Source organism: Episyrphus balteatus, chromosome 1 (genome assembly GCF_945859705.1).
Source record: "Episyrphus balteatus chromosome 1, idEpiBalt1.1, whole genome shotgun sequence".
Taxonomy (NCBI): Eukaryota; Metazoa; Arthropoda; class Insecta; order Diptera; family Syrphidae; genus Episyrphus; species Episyrphus balteatus.
In genome coordinates this window covers 175,307,775-175,324,932 of record NC_079134.1, presented here as the reverse complement: position 1 = coordinate 175,324,932, position 17,158 = coordinate 175,307,775, and the positions used below count along the sequence as shown (strand labels likewise).

The following is a 17,158-nucleotide window of genomic DNA, read 5'->3' as shown; positions in this document are numbered from 1 at the left end:
GCGTTGCAAAAAGCGGCCCAATTTTGCTAAACAACTTCTAAAACACTATTTTTTAGGAACAAACACTGAAAATTATTAAAATTAACAAATAAAGTAGGAGGATTCTCTCAATTACAACGAATGTTTTTGATATCTGAAAAAAATTTCTCTTTTATAACATCAATTCTTATATTATAACTAGCTGACCCGGTGGACTTCGTTAAGCCTCTTCTGCTATTTACTTCCAATTTGGAGTGTGTCAATCTTTTCAAAAAAAAAAAATCAAATATAGGTCTTTATAAATAAAAGAATATGTTTTTTAGTTCTATTGATCATATGATTGATATTTTCAGGCTTAAAGGAAATGACAGAGCATCAGTTCCTATATTTAGAATATGAAAAAGTACGAATTTTGGTTATTCATATGAGTTGAAAAACTAATTTTTGTGAATCCCTTTAAACCAATATGAAGCCGCGACTTGAAGCTGCCAGATATTTTAATTCGTTATTATAACGCATATGGCTATAAAACTGCATAATGTACTCTCATTTTGGTAAAACCTCCACTCTTAAAATTTGCTGTCACATTCTAAAAACTTCAGAACTTTCTACTGGGCGAACCGATTTTGATAGTTCTTTTTTTTAATTCAAAGCTCTCAGTGCAGTCTCATTTCCATTAAGTCCATTTCTGATTAATATATTTATATCTTGAAAATGTTATTTCCACAAATTATAAAACTTTTCAATAGAACTGATGAAATGCGCAGTCAAAAATAGTTTTTTTTTCGTTCAAGCTTTCGTGTCATTTCTCATAGGTGGTTGTAGGTTGCTTGGGGTGTTTTCATAAACGTCTGCCATCGGGCAGATTGCGATTTAACTACACTTTAAAAATATTTTTTTTTTTCTTTTTAACAGATTTTGGCTTCGTTTGGTTTTTTAATTGCTTCAAGTAGCAAAATCAAAAATAACAAAAACTGGATGAGTTACTCGTGTAAAAAATTTAAATTACTAAGGCGAAAATTTATAATTTAAATACTGTCGCGCATAATTTAGTTTTATGAAAATAAATCTTGGTAGATTCTCAAACTTAGCCGATATGCACACAAAATTTCATAAAAAAATCGTTTAAAAAAAATTTAAAAACAAAATTTTGACTAGGTAACCATTTAGTTCTATTAAAATATATGTTGACCGATTCTTAGAATAACCCGATATGCACACAAAATTTCATAAAAATCGATCTAAAAATATATATAAAAAAATTTTTGGTTGGAATACCCTAACCATTTTATGTTATGAAGATTCATGTTTGCCGATTCTCAGACCTACCCAACATACAGAAAAATTTCGTAAAAATCATTCCAAAAAGATATACAACATTTGGCTGGACCCCCCTTTACAATTTAGAGGTATGAAAAATAGATGTTGGCCGATTCTCATGCCTATCCGATATGCACACAAAGTTCCATAAAAATCGGTCCAGCCGTTTCGGAGGAGTTTGGTACCAATCACTGAGACACAATAATTTTCTACATTAGATTTCTGTTTACATTTAAATGATCTAGCACAACCGTACTCATTTTGAAAACACTGCAGCATTATTTCAACAAGCTGCACTCTAAGGGTCTGGCCCAACAGCTTTTACCCTCTTGGAGTATTCAACTGCCTCACTGACTTCTTTGACTGTTATGCCGGATACTTCGCTAAAGTTTGGTGAAAATACTGTCGGCACCTGTGAAGAACTTCGTCGTCTTCCACAATTAGTTGGCGTTTAGCATTGTTGAACTTTGGGAAACAAATCTTCTGAGAATTTCTTCTTCTAATGTGAATCAGTTACAAATAGCTATACTACCTGTATTTCAAAAATTAATAATATATTGTGTGAAGAATTAGTGTAACTTGGCAGCACTTATTTATTTAATTCGTTAAATACTAACGTTACATTACATCTTAATATTAAATTTATATACTAAAAAAAACATTAAAAGAAAAACATTAAATACAATATTACATATACATACATACATATCTACATTAAAATTGTGCATTAAAGAAATTTTGTTTGAAATTCTTACTCTTAAAATTAATATTAAATGAAGAAATTATAAAATAGTATCTGTTGAAGACTGAAATCAGTTGATTTAAGGGACTATTTAAACCATAATTTGTTCTGCTAAATATTGGACATAAGATAATTTGTCTACGTAAATTAGCTTGACTGTAGCTGAAATTTAGACGATCCAGAGCTGGTGGAGATGTTATTGACCCATTTATTAATTTTAAAATAAAACATAACTGTAACCTTAATCTATTTGCGTACGGGGGAAGTGCATAACCTGGAGACCACGGGAGAAAGCGTAGACAAAAACGCATGAACCTTCTTTGGATGCTCTCAAGGCGGTCTATGTGAACTGAGTAGTATTTTAACAAAAACTTCATATTTAGTTGGCAACATTTTAGTCTATAAGTCCTTATCTGCAAATGATTTCGCTCACCATATGTGATAAAAATAAATCATATTGAAAAATAAAACATGAATAAAGAAAATATGTGTCAACTTTAACATTTTCCCAAAACCAAACTCATCCCTTAGTTTTTTTTTTTTTAAATATCATATTTCTTACATCCATTATGGTTTGCTTAAATTGTAAGAATTGTTAACATACACCATCTCAATCTTTTCAAGCATAAATTTGTGTGGGTTAGGAACCAACGACCCAAAACTTCAATAAGCCACCACCGTTCAAGAAGATTCCATGTCATCATTTCAATTTTTTTTTGTATTTTTTCATTTATATAAATGAAAACCTTTATCTTTTTTTTCTTGAATTGACTGAGAATTTTCCGATTGGTGGCTCAAAATTATTGATGTGAAAAAGTCTCCACAAAGACAAAAAACTGATATCTTCTATTTTTTTTGTACACCAGCTATAACCTATATGTGTATATATCAGTCTTATAAGACCTAGATATCTTCTGAGATGAACCATTTCTTATTCGTACGTCAATGGATATCATAGAGACACATAGATATACACAACAGGTTTTAACGACCCTAATATAAACTTTGTTTTTCCAGAGAACCGGAAGAGGGAATTCGGGGGGGTTAGACAAAGAATAACAAAGTAAAAGAAGCCAAAAGCAGAAGAATAGAAAAACAATAATAATAGATGCAGGAAATGAGGTGCATGTATATTGTAGAAACAATAAAAAGTTATTTTAGCAGTCCCATTTTTCGAACTCACCATCTGCCACCCACAAGGACGAAAAAAAAAAAAAACAAGCCAAGAAAACAAACGTCAAAGGTTTCACGTTTGGTTTCCTTGTGGTCCATTTAATTCATTGGCATTTCGTCGAGCCTGTATGTGTTTGTGTGTGTGTGTATTGGTAAATGGTTAAATTAATAGTGTTGGCTGTTGGTAAATATGGTTTTACTTTTTCAATGGACACCGGAATCGGACGGAATCCATGCCAGTCAGTGGGGTATTGTTTGATTAATGGCTGGAATAATATATTTTGATCTTGATGGACCGTATCGTAACTTATTCATCGCAAATGGAATTCATTGGCAGAAATATTTCCCCAGTTTTCAATATCTAAGCGCCCTTTTGAACTTATTGCGACATTTTTTTGTGTCAAACAAGAATGCTATTGCAAATTAGGTATTAGCATTTTGACAATTGCAAATATTGACTAGAAAGAACATTAAATTGAATCTTTAATAGGATTTTTTCCAGAAAGTTAAAGTTTTTTAAAATCGTCTAAAAGATCCTTTGAATACTATACTTTAGTTAAATAAATATAACCCATCTATTACGAATCACGCATTCGTGCTGTTAGTTATTTTTTTTTTCGTTCTTAATTTCCCTGTGGTTTACATTTTTACGCACGATTTATTAAGGATATATACTTTCTTTCGTTTTCTTTGCTAGGATTCCCTGCTGATTTGATTTTTTTTTATTTTCACAAATTACTTTGGCATTAAATTTATCTCTGCTAACATTTTCATTGCGTGACTCTTTTAAGTTGTGTCACAGTCACAGGATAAATAAATACAAAAAAAAATATAGAAATACCACCGCTTGATATTTAGATAACAACAAACATCCTTTCGTGTTTGTGTGTCTATAGATATTTCCATTCTCAACTCCTAACCAATAAATTGTAGTCCTTACAGTTGATTGACTATTGTGGTGTATATGTGTGTATGTCTAAGTAACTCTATAGTAACTCGTATATATCTTTTTTTGGAAAGGTAAATTTGCAAAGATTATTCATTAGAATTCGTTAAGCCTACGTGAGTTCGGGAGTTCAGTTGACAAGTCTTTCTCATTTGTTTGAAAAATGAGCATGAGAAAATTAACGCCGCGATGACGGCAGTTTTTATTATTTTCAATTAATATATTTTTTTTTTTCTGTGTAGATTAGTAGGTAGATGATGAGCTTATGTCAGAAGGTTTTTTTTTTTTATTTATGGTTGTACTAATGATTGCAAAAGAAATACAAATAGGTTTAATGTTTGGTATATTTTTCAAAGGAAGAAAAATAAATGGAAGGTGTTGAACACGTAATTGTTTTGAATTTAAAATTTAAAATTACGTGATTTTAAATCAGCATTTTGGTTGCATTGCAAATGAGTGAGTCAATAAAATCCATTATGTGTTATTTTAGTTCCGAAAAAAATGTGCCCATATTAATGGGAAAATCCTTCTCAACCAAGTTTTCCATTTATACTTCAGTCGCATATATAAAAAATCACATTTCGTTATTATTTGACTGTTTTGCACATTTCTACAAAAATATGTGTGTGTTAATTTTGAATAATATTGATTCACGCTTTGTCGAAATATACGAGATTAAATTAAAATAAATTCCATGTATCCGAAAATTATTTTGAGAGAAAAAAAAACGCAGGTTTTTATAATATATAAAATCATTTCGTACACCAAATTTAATGGAAAACGTTTGAACCGTTTTCGAAAAAATTGCAATAGGTATCTCGAAAACGTTATATGGGAGATATGCTTTAAAAAAGGAGAAACCATTCAACCTTTTTTTGACCCAAAAACAATACTAGCTCTATAAAAACAAGTAAATATATAGTAGGGAAAAAATACCTACTCAAAAAATTATAAAACCCTTTTCATGAAAAAAAATTCTGAAAACAGTTAAATGGTCACGAAAAAGTTATGGACAAGTTTAAATCGTTATTAAATTAATTTAAATTTGTTGAAGTTTGGCAAAAAAGAGAAACTTAAATAAAAGGAAAAAAACCGTTACAACAAACGAAGCGAAAAGAGACCATAAACATTCTAGTCTAGCTCTGCAATTATTTTACGTGGATGCTTGATTTTAGTATCTCAGTTATAAAAATCATTTAAAACTTATTGGAATCAATTCATTCCAATATCCAATCTTATTAATTGGCAATAAAAACTTTATAATAAATGTGTTTAGAAAAAAAAATGTTACGTATACACCTCAGTGACCCCCCTCAAATCGTTCTATTTGATATTAAAATTAACTGATCAGGCTTGGCGCATTGACATAAGTCCCCGGGACACAAGTCCCGAATTTTTTTTTCGGGACTAATGTCCCACTTTACTGGGTCATAAGTCCTGAATCCAATTCGGGAATTGTGTCCCACCCTACTGAGACAGAAGTCCTGAATTTTTTTGTCGAAAATGGGACATAAGTCCCGAATAAAGTAAAAACAATTTTATATACATATTTTTACTATAAATGTTCATATACCTACATAGGTACTAAGTAATCCATAAGATTATTTTTTGGTGCCATGAAATACGCCCAAGTGAAATAAGGAAGTCTTTCGAGAATTGGCATAATTTTAGTTTTCAAAAGAGAAATAAAGCTTTTTTCAACATTTGGCTTTATTTCTCTTTCACGTCAATTTATTTTCAGAAAAAAAAAAATAAATAAAAAAAAGGTGACTCGTTTCGGTTTATTAAAGCGAAATAATACCATTATGATTTTTATATCATTCCAACTTTTCAAAGAATAAGTTTTATATAAAATTTGTCTTACTTCAGTTTGTCAAGGAAAAAAAATAGAACTTAATCTTTAAAGAGAATATTTTGCCAGTTCAATGTTTGTTCCAAAGATATGCTAGTGTTATAACTCAATAAACGCGAAGCGGAAAAATTTTTCTCAGAATCGAATCTCTTTAATTTGCACAACCCAAACGCGAAGCGGAAAAAAAAGAGATTCGATTCTGAGAAATTTTTTTCCGCTTCACCCTGGTAAGTACTCATATCGGATTTTCGATTAACCAATAAATTTGCAAACTTTGCTTTTGTTTTCCAACAGCTTGTAACCGTACCTTACATCGGAGTTGGTACTAGGAAAAAAAAAAATCGTGAGAACAATAATAGTCTCTATAGATATATTTATGCAAAAAAAAAAAAAAAATACGTGGGACATAAGTCCCGAATTGGATTCGGGACTTATGACCCAGTAAAGTGGGACATTGGTCCCGAAAAAAAATTAGGGACTTATGTCCCGGGGACTTATGTCCCTGGGACTTATGTCCCTGCGTCAAACAGAGGTTATCTGGAAAATTTAACATTTAAATAAAAAACTAAATGCAATTAATTGACAAATAGAGTTAATACTATCGTATGTATTTTTTTTTACCTACAAGTCAAAGTAAAAAGTTCAAGCTTTAAAATGAGACCATGAGACTTTGAAGAAAAAATATTTTATACATTGCAATTGTTGTTTTTAATACATATACGAATTTATTTCATTCCGCTTTTTTGCTCCTTAGTGTAGTAAAATCAGGATTACCCATTTTCTTAACCCTTTCGGACCCAGCGTTACTCTCATGTAACATTTTTTTAAAAATTCGTAAAAAATATTAAATTAAAAATTTTTTTAGGTTACGATGGCTTAATTGAAAGATAATAATTACTAGTTACTGGGTTATTACAAAAAGTTAGTCAAATATCATACCTTTTAATTTTTTTTTATCGAGAGAGGGACTGAAATTCACATTTTTTTTGCAAAAATTTTTTTTTTATATATGGTCATAATTTTGAAAAAAAAAATATATAAAAAATGTTAATCCAGAAAGTGTTTTGTTTTTTTGCTTAGAAGAAGTAGCATACATTATAGTTTCATAAAAAGTTATTTTCTCAGCTCTCCGACTTTTTTTTGGTGGTCATAGACAGGGCATGTTACTTACATGAGAAAAACACATTAGTTTTGCTATTTATTATTTTGGAAAATAACTTTTTGCTATTCATATTTCTTAGTTGTGATGTTTTTAACCCGATAATACCGAAAAAACATTTTTTAATATTGATTTTCATAGCTTGGGTTCGAAAGGGTTAAGAAAACTTTGGTGGATACTCAATTTTAATGACAATCGAAATGTTCGAATCTAGAATACCTATGCATATTATTTCTAAAAGTTTTTTTTTTTAATAAGAAAGCCAACTAGAAATTTTGAGACTAGGCTAATTTTAAGTAAGTTGGGATGTGTTTAAGAATATCCGCTATGGATTTGAGCCTCAAGCTTCTCCAGCCAGTTGCACGACCTATGATTAGGTTGGGAATATTTGATTTTTTAAGTATTCTCATTTTGCAAAAAAAAAAAATCAAAAATCGTGAATCACGCAAACAACGAAGGCGTAGTAAAAAAAATGTTCCACATACGCCACAGTGAAGGTTTTTTATTGCAAGCCTCAAAATCCGACACTAATTATCGCTAAGCTGACCAAATTACTGGTTTTCAGTAAGGCACACACCGTTCTCAAAATAATTAAAAAGTTTATTAAAAAAACAATTTAAAATTTAAATGAAATCTACATTTTTAAAAAGGTTAAAAAAAGTAACTACAACCATCGCAGTTAAAGCAATTAAATCTGACCCAATGGTGCATTCAAATTAGCTTATACCAATCTGCATATATCACAAACGAATATTTAATGAATATCTCTATCTCTTAAAAGGATATCGAAATATATTTACTCCAAAAAACACTCTTCTGAAGCAACAAATTAGTTCGATAGTATTTTGAGTCGAGCGTTTAATCGGTTTGTTGGTTTCCTCCGATTTCAAATCGTGAATTATTGATTTTATTACATTATACTTCCTTATGAAACAGCACAGCGAAAAAGAGAAACGAAAACGACAATCTATAGACAGCAACAGCATTCAGCAGCAACTTGTGTACTGCTGAAAAATCCACACACAAATTCTAAAAACCAATTTCATTTCAATTCAATTCCATTCTCCGCAGAATCGCGAACTCAAATTCACCCCATCGGCCATACAATAGCTTGAAACAATACGGGTATTAATATTTTCTGACTGCCACTTCCGGGGAAAATTTATTTCCCTTTTTTCGGTTAGATCCGGTCTACGTCGTCGTCGTTGGTCGGTGGTATGGGGTAGGTATTCGGAAGACCTTGTTGGGAACTATTTGCTACTGGAATTTAATGAAGCGATTTAATTAATAGCCACCTTTTCTGATCCTGCTAAGTTGGAATGAGTTTCAAAAATAAAAAAAAAGTCTATACCCATTTTTGTTGGAGAACGAGTCGGGGTAAAACCACATCCGGTGATGCTAATATTACCCGCCACCACCGCCGCGATGTTGACGGACTGAATTGGAGGCGACGGCATTGAAGAGAAAGGATACCACACCGAAAAAAAAACTTTTTCATTGAAATGGTGTTGTGGTGACCCAAACGAAGGGGGCTGATTTTACTCATTTCCCTATTTTTAATTTTTTTTTGTAGATGAAAGTGATAAACCAACAAAAAAAAAACATGTTCCGCTGCAGAAAAACGAAAATGAATTCTATCAAATAATTTTTTCCAACCCACTGTTCCGATGTGGGGAGGTTTTTTTTTCATGGTTTTGAGTGTTTTTTTTTTGTTTTTGGTTGCGGGCAAAAGGGTCGGTTGCCAAAAACTTTAATTTGAAAACTTGTCTGGCATCTAAAGTGTGTGTGCATGGTAACTTTATTTAATTTTGGAATAATGGGCGTTTTTGTTTTGAAGGTTATGGTTATTCACGAACAACAACAATAACAAAATGATAAGTTAAGCAAATCTATGAATTTAAGGGGAGGGATGGGAGGTGTGTTTAGAAGTTGTTTTTTAATCCGAAATTAATTTGGGGGATTTTTTAATGATTGTGATTTACTGGAAGATTTAGGCCAAACAAATTAGGTTGGCTTTGCTTATTGTGTCCCTTCCAAAAATTTTGGCTTAAAAAGGGACAGTTTTTTTATGGTTTTGTTATAAAAGGTGAAAGGTTTTGAGGTGTTTTTATAATAAATGTATTTATCAAACTTTTTATAGCAAAAAAAAAAACTTGGCACTTCACATCCCTGCATTTCGATTTTAGCTATCAATTTTATTTGTTGCTGCACCGCTCAAGGATATATACGATTATCGTTGTCGTTGCAACCAGGTCAGAGTGGAGAGAGGTTTGAAATGTGTTGCGGCATGTCATTCAAACGACATTGTAATGCCTTTTCCGCTTAGACACAAAAAACTAACCCACAAAAATCCACACAATCGAGTTTTGATGCCAGAATGAATAAAAATTCCGCCCACACATTTCCGGATTGTAGCAAGTGGATAAGAAAAAAAAAGTACAAAGAAGAAAGAAAAGAAAAAAAATTAAATTCGCCATCAATATTTGTGGATTGAATGAGAAAACCGAAAAACTAGCGCAAACCGAAAAGAATTTCTTTTTATTAGAACCAAAGTGCATTTAAATCCCCCTCTGGCACGATTCCAAGAACTTTCAAAGATGCATCGGTGGTGGCTTGTGATGGTGATCCTGCATGAAAAAGTGGTTTTCTATAGGTATATGGCACATGTAGTACAATGCGCCTAGCATCCTTGTACGCCATTAACATTCACAAACTCCCTTTAGCCTTGCTTGGAGCTTGTGTTATAGGGATAAAATTTTACTCAATATCTATATGGTTAATACTATAGATACAGTTTTGTTTGTAAGGACATACTATACAAACTCCTACATGGTATTCAAGAAACAGAAAAGATAAATTGAAATCGATTATAGACATGATGACGCGTATTGCGGCGCATTAAGTTGTAAAGTTTTTTGTGTGTTTTTTTTTGTTTCAATGTTTTAGAAAGTGTGACATTATTCATGTTTTGTCCTAGAAAATGGATTGTTGTTTTATATTTTTTTGTTCAATAGGTGTGGGATGAATAACCTTTTCAAAGGGATATTGAGAATTTAAGCTTGACGATGGAAGGAATACTATACGACAAAAGTTTGATTTATGTCCCTCGTTATAATAAGGAAAACACCTGATACCTTTCATAGAAATATTTTATATTGACGGTGAAAATGTCTAAATCGAGATGTTGGGCTTACTCGAATAATTTGGATTTTTTCGTTGTCAATATGATGTGTGGGAGACATCTATCTTGTTACTTTTAATCACGTTGAGTCTAATCAGGATTTATATAATGAAAAACATTTTGCCATGAAGACATGGCCAACTTAAAGCTTAATTATGGTTCCTTAAAAACATTTCTCTATCCTTTTCCACAATTGAAGTTACTCATAAAATAAAAAAGTTCGAGATTTTTTCAAAAGTGATTCAAATTTGTCAGTTTTGTGACCTCTGAAATTTTACACCAGTGTTCCGGGTTCGTGGTTGTATTTAAAACCTTTTGAATTTAAACCCTTTTTAGGTCGACTAGACTTATGAAACAGCGATAAATAAAACTGGTCTCTGATGCCAACAACTCATATTCCGTAAGGAATTCAGAGCAATATTGAACGAGATATAGTCACACTTTTACATCTTAATCTGTGCCTGAGTCATTAAAAATTAGCGTCATAAATCGGCCAATGTGAATATTCTCATGCTGATAATACTTCAGAAATTGTTTGAAATTGTTGTACAAATACGTTTATGACCCAAACAATTATTATTAAATATTCAATGAAAAAAAAAAAAAAAAAATAATTGTTAAACCAATTGCATGTAACTTTATTGAATTCTTATAATCCTTGGTATTAAAGAAAAGCATAATTTAAATGCACGCCTTTGTCTTATATTTGTATTTAAAAGTTTATTATAAATATAACTTAACCATTCAAATTTTACAGGAGAAGTACTGACACACGGTTAAAAATGTTGGTATAGATTCTACGAAAATTTGGGTAACATGTGAGGCAAGACCAAAATTTTACTTAAATTTAATACTTTGAATGAATATATTTTTAAGTCTCATTTTTGTATTAAAAATTAAAGACGTATTCCTAAATTTAAAGTTTCAGTTTATTATAAGGCGTGTTTTTTCTACTACTCAGTAGCTACTCATTTTTCGATTTTATTCGAAAAACAATAAAAACAAATACTTACTTGTTTAATTTTTTTTATTGTTTTGCGAATAAAATGAAAAATGAGTAGCTACTCAGTAATAGAAAAAACACGTCTATAGATAGTGATATTTCTTTTTTTTCTTTTTTATTATTTTAAGAATTTTCTTTCTTACATACCTACTTCTTTAAAATGAAAGGATACGATTTTCTGGCAAAATGTATATTAAAAATTTGAATATTCAAGTTTTGGTCAATTTTTTTTTTTACACTATTCCACTTCAAAACAAAAGTAATTTAGGAAAATACAATGAGAACACGTATTGCATAAAAGTGCCTTACTCTTTTTTTTTAATGGATATCCACCTTGATTTAAAATGTTTTTAGATAAAAATAAAAAGATTTTCTTAATAAATTAATTGTAGGTAGGTATTATTATTTAATTGAATTATTCAAGAAATTAAGATGGAAGGTCCGCTTAATTTAATACCGAAGTCTTCTTAGAAAAAAATTGTGCAAAAATCTAGTTAAATTAATACAGATTCTATTTGTTTTAAGCATTTCCTAATATGCTTCCAACATAATGTATGTTGTATCTTTCTTAAAGGCACAAAAAAATCATGACATTATGGGTGAATTCCATGCTTCTTGAATATAAGATTTAAAATTGTCAGTTTCTATCTTTTTATGGATTACCATCCTGAATAAATTTTATGATGCTATCGGATGGTTATGATGATGACTTATTCTTGAGTCGAAAACTTATACTATAGCCGTGTTTTATTGATAACTCATTACTGAGTTTAGTAAAATTTTGCACAGAAAACAACAGTAAATGATTGCTAAGGATTAAAAAAAAAGTTTTTTATTTGTTGGTTTATAGAACAATTTTTTTTTTTTGCTAAACGTATAAATTTTTGAACTTTAGTGGAGTAACTAAAACTCAAAAAATAGCTATGTTAGGGAACCCCGCCGAACAGCTTAGATTTTGATGTTCTTTTTTTTCAAACGTCGGTAATTAAAAATACTTTAAAGTCTATAGAGAATTGCCGGTGTTGCCGTTTTGATTTTTTAAATTTAATTGAACAAAAAATTTTTTTTCAAAAATTTTGCTTAAATTTCATAAATTAATTGATGCCAAAAGACTGTCTAGGAAATTAAAGACAAAAAATATATGGGAGTGAGGGACAATCTTTCATCGTTTAAGCGATAGATGCAATTTTCTTATTAATTGACTTCAAACACAAAAAAAATATTTGAACACAACGGCAACACTTACAATATGTAAATATACATTTTTAAAAAGCTAGAAGCTTATACATATTTGTAAAATTAAAATTATGTAAATAGAATGAAAGGCTTTTGAAGGAATGGTAATTGAACTCAGATTTTTGAAAAAAAAAAATTATTGGAAAAATTTTAACATGTCGTTTTTAAAACTTTTTCGTAATATAAAATGCATTTATTTTTCAAATTTTTTAGGTCACATTTATTATTATTTAAAATTATAAAAGGAAATGTCAATATGTATTACGGTTTATGAAGAAAATTAAAAAGTATTTTATTTTCGAAGTATTTAATAGAAGTTTTGAAAAAAAATGTACTTATTTTTTTTTTTAAAGTTTAACATTTAAATATAAAGTTATTTTTTATTCATTCAATAGCCCTTATTGTTAAAAGTTATATAGCAAAAATTTAAAGTTCTTATTTGGCAAAGTCTTTGAGAAAATCAATTATTTCAATGCAAAAATTCAGTTTTTATCAAAAAAATCTAATGAAATTGAAGTAATTTTTATATTTTTTTTCTAAACTGTAATATATATTACCTTTTCCTTTTCGGAATTCAACTGACAATATTTATGGCCAAAAATTTTAAAATAAAATCATATTTTACTACGAAAATTTTGAGTTGATGACTATTCTTTCAAAAACTCTTCAATAAATTTAGTGGATTTAAATTTTACAGATAGAAATGAGATTCTGACTTTTTAAAAACGTGTCTGTAAATTTTGTGTTTGAAGTCAGTTTGTGAGAAAATTGCATTTATCGTTTAAACGATGGAAGATTGTCCCTTACTCCCTTATATTTTTTTTTTCCTTAAATTAAATAGAGAATCTTTTGCTAACATTTGTTTTATGAAATTTAAGCAAAAAAAATGGTTTGGTTAAAAAAAAAAATTAATTTTAATTTTAAAAAGTAATTCGGCAACATCGGCAATTTTTAATCTATAGACTGTAAAGTATTTTTAATTACCTACGTTGGAAAAAAAAATCGTCAAAATCAGAGCTGTTCGGCCGGGTTCCCTAATAATTTGCTTTAGTTACTCTACTACTTCTACAATAAAAAAATTATCGAGATCGTTAAGAATCAACGAAGTGTATTAAGAAATCTTCATGGAAATTCCACGAAATTAAATAAATTCCCACACGTACCTACGCATTAAAAATATTTGAAGACCTTGAGGGGAGCTAAGATAACTTTGAAACAAAGCTTAACAGTTAATTAATTTTTTTGTTGCCTCCATGTAATTTTGACTGCACGTTAAAGTCTATCTACTCTGTCCATTCTTTAACCACAAAAGTTGGTTTATTTCCAAAAATAAAAAAAAAGAACTAACACACACATATAAATATGGCCATGTTCTTTTTATGCAGCCCGCATCAACCAAAAAAAAAAAAAACAAAACCCTAAAAACAAAAAAGAACTTTAAATACGACGGCAAAAACCAGGGAAGTAAACATAAATGGATGAAGAAAATTAAAAAAAATGAAAAAAAAAACTACAAGACTCAAATTGCATTATGCAGCGTAACATCCGCTGAGTGAATTTGTTGGACCGTGTGGCAAGCTTTTGCGGTCAGCCAGCACTTAAAACAGTTAAAAGTAGTTTTGGCTTAGAGCCAAGCCAACAGCACTGAATACGTCAAATAAAATTACTTACCTTGGCTGAGATGAAGAGAGCGAGAGAGAAAGAGAAAGAGAGAGTGAGTCCTTGGAGTAGTTTGTTTTTTTTTTTTAAGTTTATTTTTTTTATTCGTGTTGTTTTGCTCCTGGCATGAAAGCACACTGTAATTAGTCCTCGTTCTCAATACAGTTCTCCTCGAGAGTTAAATCGTTAAGGGATTCACAGTGGTCAAGTACGTTGTTTTCGAAATCGCCACTCGTTGGCTGCTGATCTTCGCTAATACTAGTGATTTCGTCGTCTTGGGAGTGTTGTTGGTGTTGTTGGGGGTGGTCCTGCTGCTGATGAAAACTTGGCGATGAACGATGATGGAAATTTCTATCGACTTCCGTTGGTAGGGTTTCGAAGTATTCGTCCATAAAAGAAAATTCCGAATAGCTGTCAGAGTCATCGCATTCGAAGTAACGACTCTGTAGGTATGTTGTTTTTATATTCATTTGAGAAATACAAAAAAAAGAAAGAAAAACGTTTAGAAAGCTATTTAAGGGGAGGGGGTAATAAAATTTTATTACACTCACTTGACAATCGAGGCATCGGCAGTTATCACATAGAGTACAGGAAAGTCCTAGGAGTTGGGCTGCTTCCTTATACAGTTCGGCGCTTGATTTTTGATTAATGTTGTTGTTGTTTTTATTTGTATCGCTGTTTCCACTCCAATTACTATTATTTAGGTTGCTACCACTGCCGCCTCCATTGCAGCTACCGAAATTACTTTTGCCAGAATGGTTATTAATAGCTTGGGTAATTCTTCCATCATTTTGTGCAGCATCCGAGGTGTGGTTATCGTTTGTGTTTGCTTTGCTGGTAGGTGAAAGCTTTCCAATAAATCTTTTGTCGTAATCCCCGTAAGAATTCGGTTGAGAAAAGGAACATGCAATAAAAGAAGAGCAATAATAATTTAGACGAAAGGAATGTTAATACATATAAAAAGTCGTAAATTTAGAAACTGTTAAAGTTGCTTGAAAAGGATATTGTGGGGCAATAGTTTTATGGTGTATGTATAACGATAAAACCTTTTGCTATTAAAAACGAATTACAGATATTTTTAATAAAAACTTCACCTTAAAATCATAGGTATAACAAATTTTAAGAGGGTCATGATGGAGATGGAGAATAATAGATCACTTAACGGACTAAAATTGTTTTAATTAAGTTTCAAAATAAAATATGTTAGAAAAATCCTATAGGAATAAATCTAACAGAGGTTTAACAGAGGCTATTGAAAAATAGTCTCTATCTTAGTCAAACAATTGACTTGAAATAAAAGTGATTATGAAGAAGTTTGATATTGGTAGTAGATGTGGTGTTTATGCTCTTTTTTGACAAAAAAAAAAACTTAAAAACACGCAGCCAAACAATTCAGATAAGTCAAAAGTATACAATGCAAAAGTGAAAAGGGGAAAAACCGGCACCATTCCTCTTCAATATGATTGCCTCGGAACAATTCCATTCAAATCATCGCTTCCCACGTTTCCAACTGCTTTTGACAAACCAGGAAATTTGATTAAGGTACAATTCTTGAATACTCAAAATCATAAAAACTTTTATAGTGGAGCGGTTTAGCATTTAAAAAGCGATCATATCTTAAAATGATAGTTAGATATTGAAATAACAATGCTATAAATTTGATTCCATTATCAAAAATTGTACAATTATTTTTCATACTTTTACTTCAGCACCTCACTCCTTCAAAAATTTGATTTTTTATTCAATGTAAGATAAAAGCAAGCTCTTTAAGTTTCTCATGAAAATTCAATATTCCATGGTAAATATAATTATTTTTTTGATTTTCATATGATGTAGGTATACAATGGTAAAAGTAGCTCTTATCTTAAAGCTTTTATATTAAAACAATTATGATACGGTATGAAAAGGAATTTTTAGAAAAAAAAATTTGAAAATCGGTAGAGCCGTTTTTAAAAAAAAATAGTTATTATGCATACAAATTTCTTAACATAGTTAAAAAAAAAGTTGTTATGCCATTTTGAAATAATAATGAATTTACACATAAAAAAGAAATTTCAAAATTTTTCACCAACCCGTTTTCAAAAAATTGATTTTTCAAAAAAAAAAAATTTGAAATATTTTTTAAAAATCCAAAAAAGTATTTTTTAAAATTTTTCTAAAATTTTAATATTACCCTTACTTAAACACTTTTATATGCATTTTTTTTGGTTGAAATCGGGTTAGCCTTGTACGAATTATTCAGAAACCCAAAAAACCGTTCTATGGCAGGTACCGTTAATAACGGTACAAAAAAATATTAATTTTAAGCAAAATCGTTAGAGCCGTTTAAAAAACTAAAATTTTTTCTATTTCCGTACGAATACCTACTAAACTTGCCCTATAGCACCTATATCGCAAGTAAAAAATGCATAAATTTTCCATGTGGTGCAATGGTACCATTTCAAAAATGTTCTTTTTCGCTTTAAAAAAAACACCCTTTGACCTGAAATATTTTGATGGACATATTTTAAATTTTTTTCTATAATATATGAAACAAAATTTCATCAGCCCATAACTTATTTTCAAAGAGTAATTGGTAGATAATATTCTGATTCTTGCTACTTAAGTAAAAGAATATTCAAGAAGAGTCCAATAACTTTTTAAATAATGGTTGAGACATTTTGTTATTAATTTTATTCGATCGGACGTTAAAAAATACCTCGAAATCATGTATTATATTAATAAAAAGAAAATAACGTAAAGATAACTTTACTTCTGGTATATTTAACTTTATTTCTGATATATTTAACTAAATTCTGGTATATTTAACTATATTATGATTAAATGCCATGATTAAATACCATTAAATTAAATTAAATATTCTGGAAATTTATTCACATTCGGTTAATTGAAGATGTAAGTTTTCAGG

At 30.0% G+C, this 17,158-nt stretch overlaps 1 protein-coding gene across 4 annotated transcripts in view; it reads right to left on the bottom strand.

Annotated features, from left to right (window-relative positions):
- Positions 1-14,093: 14,093 nt before the first annotated feature.
- The window catches only part of LOC129906339 (uncharacterized protein DDB_G0292186), a 57,689-nt gene continuing 54,624 nt past the window's right edge, over positions 14,094-17,158 (bottom strand). The window contains exons 5-6 of one of the 4 annotated variants that reach the window (XM_055982068.1): positions 14,802-15,111; positions 14,094-14,693 (exon numbers count right to left, since the gene is read on the bottom strand). In XM_055982068.1, coding sequence (XP_055838043.1) covers positions 14,394-14,693; positions 14,802-15,111 — 610 coding nt within the window. In that variant the 3' untranslated portion in view covers positions 14,094-14,393. The remainder of the gene's footprint in view (positions 14,694-14,801; positions 15,112-17,158) is intronic. The other 3 variants (XM_055982065.1, XM_055982064.1, XM_055982067.1) reach the window with 3 other exon arrangements.